This window comes from Eretmochelys imbricata, chromosome 5 (genome assembly GCF_965152235.1).
Source record: "Eretmochelys imbricata isolate rEreImb1 chromosome 5, rEreImb1.hap1, whole genome shotgun sequence".
Taxonomy (NCBI): domain Eukaryota; kingdom Metazoa; phylum Chordata; order Testudines; family Cheloniidae; genus Eretmochelys; species Eretmochelys imbricata.
The window spans coordinates 128,173,347-128,185,628 of record NC_135576.1 but is presented as its reverse complement, the minus strand read 5'-3'; the positions used below and the strand labels follow the sequence as shown (position 1 = coordinate 128,185,628).

The 12,282-nt window shown below is 44.3% G+C and overlaps 2 protein-coding genes across 6 annotated transcripts in view; one reads left to right on the top strand and one right to left on the bottom strand.

Annotated features, from left to right (window-relative positions):
* The window catches only part of IDUA (alpha-L-iduronidase), an 86,742-nt gene that overhangs the window by 63,665 nt on the left and 10,795 nt on the right, over nucleotides 1-12,282 (bottom strand). The window lies entirely within an intron of this gene.
* SLC26A1 (solute carrier family 26 member 1) lies at nucleotides 4,909-10,987 on the top strand. 3 transcript variants are annotated; one of them, XM_077817867.1, is made up of 3 exons: nucleotides 4,909-5,040; nucleotides 5,721-6,368; nucleotides 8,210-10,987. In XM_077817867.1, the coding sequence occupies exons 2-3, from the start codon at nucleotides 5,751-5,753 to the stop codon at nucleotides 9,734-9,736; spliced, it is 2,145 nt and encodes a 714-aa protein (XP_077673993.1). In that variant the 5' UTR covers nucleotides 4,909-5,040; nucleotides 5,721-5,750; the 3' UTR covers nucleotides 9,737-10,987. The 3 variants fall into 3 exon arrangements, with proteins under 3 accessions (XP_077673993.1, XP_077673991.1, XP_077673992.1); XM_077817865.1 differs by lacking the exon at nucleotides 4,909-5,040 and adding an exon at nucleotides 5,041-5,173; XM_077817866.1 differs by lacking the exon at nucleotides 4,909-5,040 and adding an exon at nucleotides 5,051-5,259.

Genomic DNA, 12,282 nt, shown 5'->3' with positions numbered 1-12,282 from the left:
GCCGGTTTGTTGGCCTGAATGGTCTTGTCTTGCTACCTAAGTTCCTAGCCATTTCCTTATCCCACAACATAAACTAGCCTAGTTGCTGCAATTAAAAGGAGAAATGAACAATGTAAGGGTAAAACAGCAGCAGTATCTCCAATTCTCATGGTATTTGGAGCCTTCCTTAAAGTCACTGCTCCTGGAATCATGAGAATCTCAATTTTTATTTTAAAAACTAAGTTTCTTGCCCTCCTGACTATGGAGAAAAGTTTTAAAAATTAGAACCCAAGTTATTTATCATTGTTAATTATATGTATAATAGATTACACATCTATTAATAACCATTAATGCTAATGTATATTTGTATAAATATTGTTTATATTCAAATCTAATGTTTTTTTAGGTAATTGTAATTTTGGGCTTGCCATTTTTAAATGCTTGGGATTAATGCTGCAGCAGGGTCCAAATATCTTGGTTAGAATATTCAACCAGGAAATACAGTATACCATAGTCTGATCTTTTCTGTATTGGTTTAAGTCTGGAGCAACTCTAGTGCAATCAACTGCTTCACTGTGCATTTACACCAGCATTTGGATGCTAAGCATGTAAGCAGAAACTTATAAGGGCATCAGAGTTACATGTTGCTTTTAACAATGGTTGCTTCAGCTGTGTGCCCCCTCTACAAAATGGCTCTTTAAGTAAGAGACCTGCAGCTTCCCTTGGATAAAAAGGCAGATCTTATTTCCAGGGAAATCTGTGAAAAAATATCCAATGACTTCAATGGGAGCAGGATTGAGCCATAATACACAATATCAACAGTATGTTTCAGTAGCAACTTATAGAGCAGATAGCAAAGATGGGAGTCCATTTATTATAGGTTACATGATCAGAGTAATATTTTGCTGGGGATTTAGCACCTCTGTTATTTGGATTGGGTTTGTTACATCCTAAAAACAATAATTCAATCCTTAAAGTGATTACTGATATTTTGATTATGCAACATGTAAGCGATGCCTAGTACAAACTGAAACCACTAGCTTCAAATATCACAGCAAGTGAATTACAACCAGCATATTTACGTTACACAACTATTCAAAATGTATCCAGTCTAGCAAAAATTATGGGAGATTTTATTTTTTATAAACAGTAACTAATAGTCAATAATAAAGTAAATTGAACAAAGTGATCTAATCAACACACGCCTCAGCTTTATACTGAACAGTGTATTTCCAATACAATGGCCTCATTCCTCCAATTTAAATACAAAGCCACTGATTGTTAGTGATATTATGTTAAACTGGCTCTGTTTATTGTTTATTCAGTTATTGCTGCTTTTTGCAAATTGCGACACCTCCAATTTTCCAACAACAATACCAAGTCACTATCTATACTCAAGATAATTAATCTGAGAATCTATTAAGCTAACTTCCAACTGCCATACCAATTACCAAAAGTATAATTATCCTTCAGTCTGATAACTGTACATACTGCACTTAGGTGATCATTGCCCATTTTGTTTTTTTGGAAATGTAACTTTTTAAAGAAACAGCTGGATTGTTAGCTTAGATGAAGACTAGCAAGAACAGTGCACTGACATTTCAGTCTACTTTACGGATCCCAGTTCAGTCCCTCAAAGTAAGCTTATCAAAAGTGTCAGTTTGATAACGGAACTGCCTGCTCATTTGCGATTAAAGCCACGGTGCTTCTTGTTGCCTGGCTGCCTGCGCTCACTGATCTGTGAGAAGTCAGTGGAATTCTAATGGGACTTGCATTCTTTGGATACAATCCTTGCATTTTCAGAACTCGTTTGGGTCAGAAAGCATACGAAACCCCTTTTCCTCCTTGTTTTAAAAACTTTGTTGAACTTTGCTATTAGTATGAAAGAAAAGTAGTCAACTACTTTGTTTGTTTCATTCTTTCCTTATTGGTAAACTTTGATCATATGATCTTAAATATGAAACTGTCTGGTATTATTTTGTTCTCATTCTTCCATTCAAATGTATCTTTGTACTGGTTTACTCCAAGGAATTTCTGACCAGGGACATTTTGCTTAGTGTAAACAGCTCAGAATGTTGAAGCCCAGATTTAGGACTGCTAGTACTATAAGCAAAAATAAATATTGGCTTTGCTAAATTACATCATCTTGCACAGCTGAAATAAAGATTACTCCGAAGCATCTACAGCAGAGGTGGGCAAACTACAGGTCGCGGGCCACATCCGGCCCCACAGGACCGTCCTGCCCAGTCCTTGAGCTCCCGGCCGGGGAGGCTAGCCCCCGGCCATCCCTCCTGCCCTGCAGCCTCAGCTCGCCCTGCCGACAACGCTCTGGGCAGCTGGGCTGCAGGGTTGGCTCTGGCCAGGCTCCCGGGCAGCGTGGCAGCAGGGTTGACTCTGGCCAGGCGGCACGGCTGCCAGTCCTGGTGCTCTGAGCGGCATGGTAAGGGGGCAGGGAGTGGGGGGTTTGGATAAGGGGCAGGGGATCCAGGGGGCAGTCAGGGGATGGTTGGATGGGGCGGAGCAATCAGGGGACAGGGAGCAGGGCGGGTTGGATAGGTGTGGAAGTCCCAGGGGGCCTGTCAGGGGTCAGGGGTGTGGATAGGGGTCGAGGCAGTCAGGGGACAGGGAGCAGGGGGGGTTGGATAGGGGGTGGGGTCCCGGGAGGGCAGTTGGGGTGGGGGTTCCAGGAGGGGGCGGTCAGGGGACAAGGAGCAGGAGGGGTTGGATGGGTCAGGGATTCTGAGGGGGGCAGTCAGGGGGCGGGAAGTGGGTGGGGGCAGATAGGGGGTGGGGGGCAGGCTGTATGCGGAGGCACAGCCTTCCCTACCCAGCCCTCCATACAGTTTTGCAGCCCTGATGTGGACCTCGGGCCAAAAAGTTTGCCTACCTCTGATCTACAGAGTTATATTAGTAGAAGTTAATGATTACTCAATACAACCAATATACGCTCTCCCTAGGCTGCAACAGTGTCAGACATCATGCCTTCAAACATGTTCGTTTCCATCTTTAACAAGTGTTATGAGGATTTTTTTTCCAATTGTGTTTTGCTGACTGAACTGAGTTGACAATTGCACAACATAACCTGTTTGGCCCATCAAGAAATGGCCTTGAAGAGGTAATGCACATGTTAGAACTAGGGCTATCAATTAATTGCAGTTAACGCAAGCGATTAATGCAAAACAAATTAACTAGATTAAAAAAATAGTTGTGATTAATTGCAGTTTTAATCACACTGTTAAAATATAAGAATACCAATTTAAATTTATTATAAATATTTTTGGATGTTTTTCTACTTTTTCAAATATATTGATTTCAATTACAACACAGAATACAAAATATTTGCACTGTAAAAAAGATAAACAAAATAGTCCTACTTCTTGTTCAGCCAATTGCCAAGAAAAACAAGTTTGTTTACATTTGCAGGAGATAATGCTGCCCACTTCTTATTTACAATGTCACCTGAAAGTGAGAACAGGTGTTCGCATGGCACTGTTGTACCCAATGTTACAAGGTATTTATGTGCCACACAGGCTAAACATTTGTATGCCCCTTCATGCTTTGACTTGTAGGCTCTGAAGTTTCATTGCAGTTATGTTAAAAAAAAATTCTACATTTTTAAGTTGCACTTACAGGATAAAGATATTGCACTACAGTACTTGTATGAGGTTGTGATGGGGGCATCTGCCCCACACTGGTCCATAAGGGGTTTATAGAGCCCTAGCGAGGCTGCACAGGAGGCAGGCAATTAGAGAGGGGCTACAAGGAGTAGCAATCAGTGCCAGGCTGGCCCATATAAGATGGGCTGTGGAATAGAGCAGTTTCAGTCACTCCGTGGAGCTTGAGGAGAGAGGACTGGCTGCCTTGCAGGCTGAAGGCATCAAGCACCCCGAACAGAGCAGGGCTGCAAGCAGAGACCCAGGGAGTAAAGGCAGCTCCTGGCTGGCTGCAGGGATTTGTAGGCTGAGGCTCTGAGGCATGAGCAAAGAGGGTGCTGGGGCTGCAGGGAAGTGGCCTAGGGAGATCTACAGAGGAGTCGGAGGGGGCTCTGCAAGCAACGGCCATCTACAGGGTCCCTGGGCCGGGACCTGGAGTAGTGGGCGGGCCCGGGTCCCCCCCACTCACCACTGAGGAAGTGGCTGGACTGTCGGACTGCAACATTCCCCTGGAAGGGGAGAGCAGAGAGTTGGCACAGCTGAAGGTCTGTCACCGAAGAAGACGCCGCAGTCCTAGGAGTGACATGGGTCCTAGAGCAGACGTGATGGTGGCGAGGCACTACCAGAAGAAGGCGCACTGGTGAGTAGAGCTAATTCCTATGACACCCAGCAGGAGGCACCAGCGTGGTGAGTCGCATCCCATCACAGAGGTGAATTGAAAGATGCTATTTCTTTTGTTTATCTTTATTACAGTACAAATATTTGTAATAAAAATAATATAGAGAGAGAAGTGTACTCTTTGTATTCTGTGTTGTAATTGAAATCAATATATTTGAAAATGTAGAAAAACATCCAAAAATATTTATAATAAATGTCAATTGGTTTTCTATTATTGTTTAACAGTGAAATTAAAACTGTGATTAAGAATAACTATTTTTTAAAATCTTGTGATTGAGATTTTTTGTATCATTTGACAGCCCTAGTTAGAACATCAGCAAGCCCTGAAGTCCTGCAGAGATCTTAGCCTGCGTCTTGTGATGCTGGTGAAGAGCTAGAAATCATTTGCACTGCGCAGCAACACTACTGAACCTGCAGACTTATGAACAACCTATTCTTGAGGCCAATAGATAGTACACGTAAAGAGCTCCATCTGCATACACAGATATATATTGCTTTTCATATGATTCTCTCGGTATTCCTTACTACCCCTTGCAAATGTATGCAGAAGAGGACAGGATTTGCCATTATTCTGCAAACATAGCTTGGCTCAGACTGGAATGGAACTTGGCATAAACTGCTTGGTATTTTTCGCCCTCCTTATCCATTTTTTGACTGTCCATCTGTCTTGATATCTGCACTTCCCAGCATAGCCAAGGCTGGGGAGACTACAGGTTCTAAACTTAAAAAGGTTAGACTTCAGAACTCACACCCTGACACTGCAGGCTCGTGAGCACACTATCGCTCTATTGCTGAGTTTAATGCTTTAACTGAACCCTCTTGCTGTAGACAGAGAACATCTGGAAGTTATGGATCACCACAAGGTGTGTTGTTTCCAAAACAAGGGTCAAATGCTTTCTTAAGAACTGAATGCCCCTCCCACTGCTGGGAGCATTCAGCATATCAAGTTGTAAGTTTATACTGAATTATAGTATTCAACTAAGTGGCTTTTCTGGGGTGAGGCATGCACTGTGCTGCATTATTTAGACGAGCATATTGAATTGTTTGTTATCAAAAAGGGTTATTAATTCAGCTCTGTTTTTGCTTAATGTGAATTTATTGTTAAATATTTGCCAGATAACTTTAAGCTGTTGGTTCTTTACAAGCTTTGTTTTTCAGTTTTCTTAACTAGTCTCGTGTGGTTGATCATTCAGTAACTCGTATGGTAATGTTTAGAGTTGCTGATTGAATTAGACTTTATTAAAAGCAAAATGAATTGTAAGCAATGAACTTCCATAGTCAATATTTAGAGTTAGAAATATTTGTGCTGAAATACTCAACTTTTGGCCTCTTGGACTGTAATGCACAAATCCTGTCATCATCTACACCATGCTGAAATGGAACCTAACTAGCACTTTCTTTACATCTTAGGAACTGATGTATTAAGTGAATGCACAGAAAATGGAAAGCCAAACAGAGGCTATCAAGATGGATATTGGCCCCTCTCTGTCATTTCCAATGGAAAGAAAAGTTCACATCCAGTCAAGCAGGAGACAGATCATCAAAGCCAAACTGAGGAAGAGCTGTTCCTGCACCACTAAGAGACTGAAGAACATAATCATGGACTTCTTTCCTGTGTTACAATGGCTTCCCAAGTACCACTGCAGAGAATACATATGTGGGGACGTTATGTCCGGGGTGGTGATTGGGATCATTTTGGTACCCCAAGCCATAGCGTATTCTCTGCTCGCCGGTTTGAAGCCTATTTATAGCCTTTACACATCATTTTTTGCCAACATCATTTATTTCCTGATGGGCACCTCTCGACATGTGTCGGTTGGCATTTTCAGCCTATTAAGTTTAATGGTAGGGCAAGTTGTGGACAGAGAGCTACTCTTGGCAGGGTTTGACCTGAACAATGATGATGATGCCATCAGCAACAGTTATGAATGGAACAGCAACAATTCTAATGTAACCGCCTTCAATCTTACTCTTGGGGGGTTGAACGCTGAGTGTGGGAAAGAGTGCTATGCTATTGGAATTGCTACGGCCTTGACTTTTCTGGCTGGAGTTTATCAAGTAAGTTGCTGGCCTCACCTAGGGTGAGGATATGAAGTTCTTACAGTGCATTTGCATGCTTTTGACTTCCACTGTAAGGAATTTTAACACATCAGCTCAGTCAGATGGTAACTGAAATTTATCTTCCACTGAGAATCCTGGCAGCACATTATAAAGTTTATTTTAAAAGTGTTTGATAAATAGGTTTTATTAGCTGCTTACTTGGAACACAATCAGGACCCAACACAGGTAAAATTCCTCTTGGCTGCAGTGGAAGTACTACTTACACTGGGTGCAATTCTCCATTGCATTGTGACCCTTTTATGCTGCCCTGTGGGCACAAAGAGGCCTGACACTCAGATTTGGTCATGGGGGAATTTCCAGGTAACACAGACACAGTGTAACAGCTCTAACAACTTCACTTCATGATCCTTCATGTGGCTGGGGCCACACAATCCCAGTCTTCCCCTGCAACAAGGTGAGGAGAGCTGCTCCCCGCTCCCATTCCCAGCCCCCTGCTTGGCACCCCACAACCCCCTTGCTCTTGCTGTCACAACCTTTCCCCCTCCCAGCAGCCCCAGATGGCTAGGAGTTGGAGAGTGAGCCTCATCCTGCAGCAGTGGCTTCTGTCCCATGGCGCTGGACTTAGCTGGTTACCTGCTCCAGACATTGCGTCCTGGTGCATAGGGTCACAGTGCCACTCAGGTTTGGCCCAGCTGCCCCTTCATCATGACAGAGGGGCAGCTGGGCCAAACCTGAGTGGGACTGAGTGTAGCCCCATGCACCAGGTCACAATGCCACTTGGTTTGGGGACCCTCTCAAATGGGAGGCCCAAGGCAAACTTCTCCCCACCCATGGGCATGCACGGGGGAGCAATAACAGGCAACCCATCTAGACCCATCCCGCAACTCACTGGTTTGGGAAACACTGGGTTAGGGCACTAGCCTAGAACTTGAGAGACCTGGATTCAAATCCCTCCTCTGCCACAGACTCTGTGTGTGAGACCTTGGTCAAGTCGCTTCGTCTCTCTGTATCCCAGTCCTCCATCTGCAAAATTAGGTTAACACCATTACCTCAGTGGCCTGCTGAAGATAAATGCACTGAAGACTGTGAGGTGCTCAGCTGCTATGCTGATGGGGTATGGATAGTAAGTTATCTCAGGTGCCCCGTGCAGGTCACCTTAAAGGGCTTTGATTTGCCAAGGGAAGATGCTCAGCCCTTTTTGCAAGTCAGGCTTCTTTACTGCATCTCAAAATGGCCACCCAAGCCCTGAGGCAACCAAAGTCATTACTGTCCGCTGAATATGTAAGGCACGGTGCCCAGGTTGTAAAGCAATCCCACTTCAGTCTGAAACAGGCCTGAACTCAAGAAATGAGCTTGTTAGTTAAAAAACAAAAAAGGAGCCGTATTTTCCCTTAATACTGAAGCAGAAATCTCCATTGTCCTTACTGGGAGTTCTGCTGACAAAGGGATGCCAAGGAGGGCCCCGAGTTTTTCTACTCCCTTTAGTGGAGGTGAAATGAAAATTCAGCTCTGAGTACAATAAAAGCGCTCTGGACTAAATTCTCCACTGACTTACATGAGCATCAATGCAGTCAGGCGGCAGCTCACTTCAATGTGGATGGAGTTAATTTGAATTGATGCAGGGGGACCTGTTCCAGTTAGTCCACTTCAAAAGCCCTCTCATTTATCTCTAGAGCTCATGGTGTAGCAAAACAAATCCATCAATTGTAAAAGCAGGCCTGAAATAACAAGTTACCAGCCCTTTTAAGAGTTATAACTTTCAAGGATTTGTCTGCAACTGATGCTTGCTCCGTTTTTTGTAGCACCCTTTAGTTCTCACCCTCTTGCTTTTCTTTCAGGTTCTGATGGGAGTCTTTCGTCTAGGCTTTGTCTCTATGTATCTTTCAGAGTCTGTGCTGGATGGATTTGCAACTGGTGCTTCTTTAACCATTTTAACAGCCCAAGTTAAGTACCTTATTGGAATAAAAATCCCGCGCAGCCAAGGGCATGGGATCTTCTTAACGACCTGGATTAATATTTTTCAAAACATTTCTCAGGCTAACCTGTGCGATGTAATCACGAGCGTGGTTTGCATTGCTGTGCTAGTCAGTGCGAAAGAACTAGGAGATCGGTACAAGCATAAGCTGAAAATCCCACTGCCCACAGAGCTGGTGGTTATTGTTGTGGCAACGCTGGTTTCCCACTATGGGAAACTGAATGAAGTTTATGCATCCAGTGTTTCGGGGGCAATTCCAACTGGATTTATTCCCCCTCAGATGCCAAATTTTAACCTGATGCATCGTGTGGCGCTAGATGCTGTTCCTCTTGCCATAGTTGGCTTTGCATTTACAATCTCCCTCTCAGAAATGTTTGCAAAGAAATATGCCTACACGGTCAGAGCCAATCAGGAAATGTTTGCCATAGGATTCTGTAACATTATCCCATCCTTTTTCCATTGTTTCGCAACCAGTGCAGCTCTTGCAAAAACGCTTGTGAAATCTTCTACGGGCTGCCAGACGCAGGTCTCTAGTGTTATCAGCGCAGTGGTAGTGTTGCTGGTGCTGCTCTTCCTCGCCCCGCTGTTCTATTCTTTGCAAAAATGCGTTTTGGCTTGCATCATCATCGTCAGTCTCCGAGGAGCCCTTCGGAAGTTTAGAGACGTGCCCCAGCGATATCACATGAACAAGGTGGACACTCTGGTTTGGTGTGTTACTGTGTTCTCATCTGCCCTGATCAGCACAGAAATGGGGCTTTTGATTGGGGTCCTCTTTTCCATCCTGTGCATTGTTGTTCGTACGCAGCGACCCCGTACTGCCCTGCTTGGTCAGATCCAGAGCACTGCCTTCTATGAAGACGACTGGGAATATGAAAGTCTCTGTCCTGTTCCAAATGCCAAAATATTCCGTTTTGAGGCACCACTTTACTATGCAAATAAAGACTTTTTTCTGAAGTCTCTCTACAGAATGACTGGGTTAGATCCTACTCTGGAAGCTGCTAAAAGGAAAAAGAATGAGAAGAAGCAAAAAGAGCATTTGAAAGAGGGAAATAGAGGCACAACTGTTAAGGGATTGGATCAGGCAGATACAGCCTTACACCTGGTTCCTAAACAAGTAGATTTCCAGACCATCATCATAGACTGCTCCTCAGTCACTTTTCTGGACACAGCTGGTATAATCACATTAAAGGAAATACTGAAAGATTACAACGAGCTAAAAATCACTGTTCTTCTGGCTTGCTGCAACCCCTCAGTGATTGACTCTCTGAAAAGAGGGGACTACTTTGGGAAGGATTGCAAAAAGATGCACGAATTGCTGTTCTATAGCATTCATGGTGCCGTGCAGTTTGCCAGAGACAGAAAGCTTGCGGCAGATGGCTCTGCTGTTTAGTTTCAAAGGCCCATGTATTTCCCTCTGCACAAAGGGAAGCAGGGTGCAGTCACTTAGAAGTAGGCACACACCTCACTTGCTGCGCAGGAGCCATCTGCCTACAGGACATGCTCCCATAAGAAGGTGTGCAGTGCTGGACCGCCGCATCACGTCTGCAAACAGCGCAAACAGGGGTGTGGCCAAGGACCATATGAGAAGGATAAGGAGTGCACCCAGTTACCACCTGAACTGCCATTCAAAATGCGGATGTTGGACTGTATAATAGGTTGTGAGTTACTTCTCCACTGTACTGTAGTAACTTACATGCATCAAGCTTATGTACCACTGGTCTGGCGTATTTGCAAGTCTGAGCAGAAAAGGCTAGCTGCCTCCCTGGAATGTGCTGGTTTATGGGTACAGGATAGCAGTCTCCAAGAAACCACTTGTGGTCTGGTTCCTTGGCCACATCACAGTGCTATCTTTTAAACTCTAGCCTGTTAGGCCTTTTTCCTTATCATATCACTACTAAAGGCATGCTCTTGTTTCAATGGGCTTTTAGGCAACCCCGCTATTTGCTACACACTTGTTATGAGCATCAGCTGGGATGATGTAACACCTCCTTCCCACATGCCCATGAGCCATAACAAACGTGTTGCCCTCAGTTTCATTATTCCTTAGCAAAACCTCCCTCAAAGCTACCACGGAATCATCCATATTAAAAAAAGTCTAGTATTTCTGCCCTTAAAGATGCAGGAAGAAGTGTGACCATTAAACTCAGATTTGCTGTAGCTAGTGAAAATACTTGAAGTGATTTAAGAAAAGGGAAGTGCTTTCATTAGAAATCTTATAGCTACACTAGTTTAACTGTGAGGCAAATCTGACTTTCTGGAACTTAGCTATCTCAAGCTTAAACCCTAAAATTCAGGCCAAGCACATCATGTTTGTAATGTAACTGTCAGACTGGGTGCAGGGCAGGGGGGGAGAAATGGGAGGGAAAGAGACAAAGGAGGGAAAAAGATGCAAGAAGGGAAGCCTGAGATATGGATGGGAGTGGAAGAAATGGGACGGTTCTGAACTGGGTCTGAATCTGCAAGTTTTACACTGGTGTATCTGGGATCAGAATGTGGTCTAATGGCTGAAGGAGAACTTCTTAAAACCATGCATTTCATTATGTTGTCAGAGTACCCCCGCTATTTGTATACATTTCAGGCCATAACTTTAATTTGTAACTCTGTGGTTTCTAATGACAGCAAATAGATGTCTAGGCTATTATGCAGAGTTGGGCTATGTTATTTTTATATTAATTTCTATGAATTTTTATTCCCCATAATATCAAATGGCGATTTAAAATACAGCACACTGTCAGACAGACACATTAGTATATGTCACACCTATTTGTGCAGTATCTGTAAAAAAATATACACAAGAAGTCCGTTTAACATGTGGCGCTGAATTGCAGCCAGAAGTTCTGACACTTGGCTTTGGCAGCGTGGCTTCTCCAACGCTCAAGCTGAAGAGCTAGGCCACGGCAGTTTCGGCTCATTCAACAGCTGCTTCTCTCTCCTTTCTCATGCCCCATCCCACAGGCCAGGTGATGGGCAGGATAAGGAAGCTCAGCTTCTGGTCCTGGATACTTTTTTCCTTTCTTGTTTTGGCCATTTTGTGTGACCCTCCAACCCCATTTCAATGGCAGAACCTTCCCCTTTCTCAGTAGCTCTCACTGTCATTCCTCTCCCATCCTTTTCCCTGGAGTTAGACGCTCCTTCCATTCATGAGTGAAATGTGAGGAAAATGCAGGTGTGAGGAGTGCGTTCAAGGCTATATTTAGTCTAACTCTAGGGAAGCCAACAGAGACGCACTTAAACATACTCAATGCTATAACTGTGCTCTGTAGTCTCTAAAGAGACTGCTGGTCTCATTCTAGTTTTAAAGCGAGCCCTTTGCCATGATACATAACATTTTGTTTAAGAGCACTACACAGCAGTACCATGCCACTTATTTCCACTCTCTAGATCAACACGGGAAAGGATATTCTAAGTAAAGGTCTCCAGATTTCCCAGTGTCCACTTCCCTATTTAGTAACACCACAACAAATAATCCTTTCAGAAAGGAAGGGCAACTCATTTCCAACTAGAGATATTCTGGTGACTGACTATCAGAAGTGAGAGCAACACTGGGATGGGGTGTATAGGAGGGAGGTGTCAGAGAGGCTCTGGGGACAGGACTTGCTGAGGAGGGAGGTGTCAGAGAGGCTCTGGGGACAGGACTTGCCCTGCCCTTCTGACCTTTTCAATCACGTATAAAAGGGAGAAAACAGCAGTCAGCTGAGGGGGGAGGAGCAAGACTGCCCTAAGCAGAAGACTACTGGAGCCTCTTGGGGAATGCCCATCCAGGAGATCTTTACCCCAACCCTGTGGGGAGTGCAGTGAACTCCCAGGGAGAGACTTAAGAAGGCCTGCCAGGGGTAGGACCCCGGTAAGAAGTAAGGAATCGGGGCCTGTGCAGGAGCCATCCAGTGCAAGTAACTGGGTGTGGTCAGGTTCTCTCCCCCTCTGGCAGAAAACCCT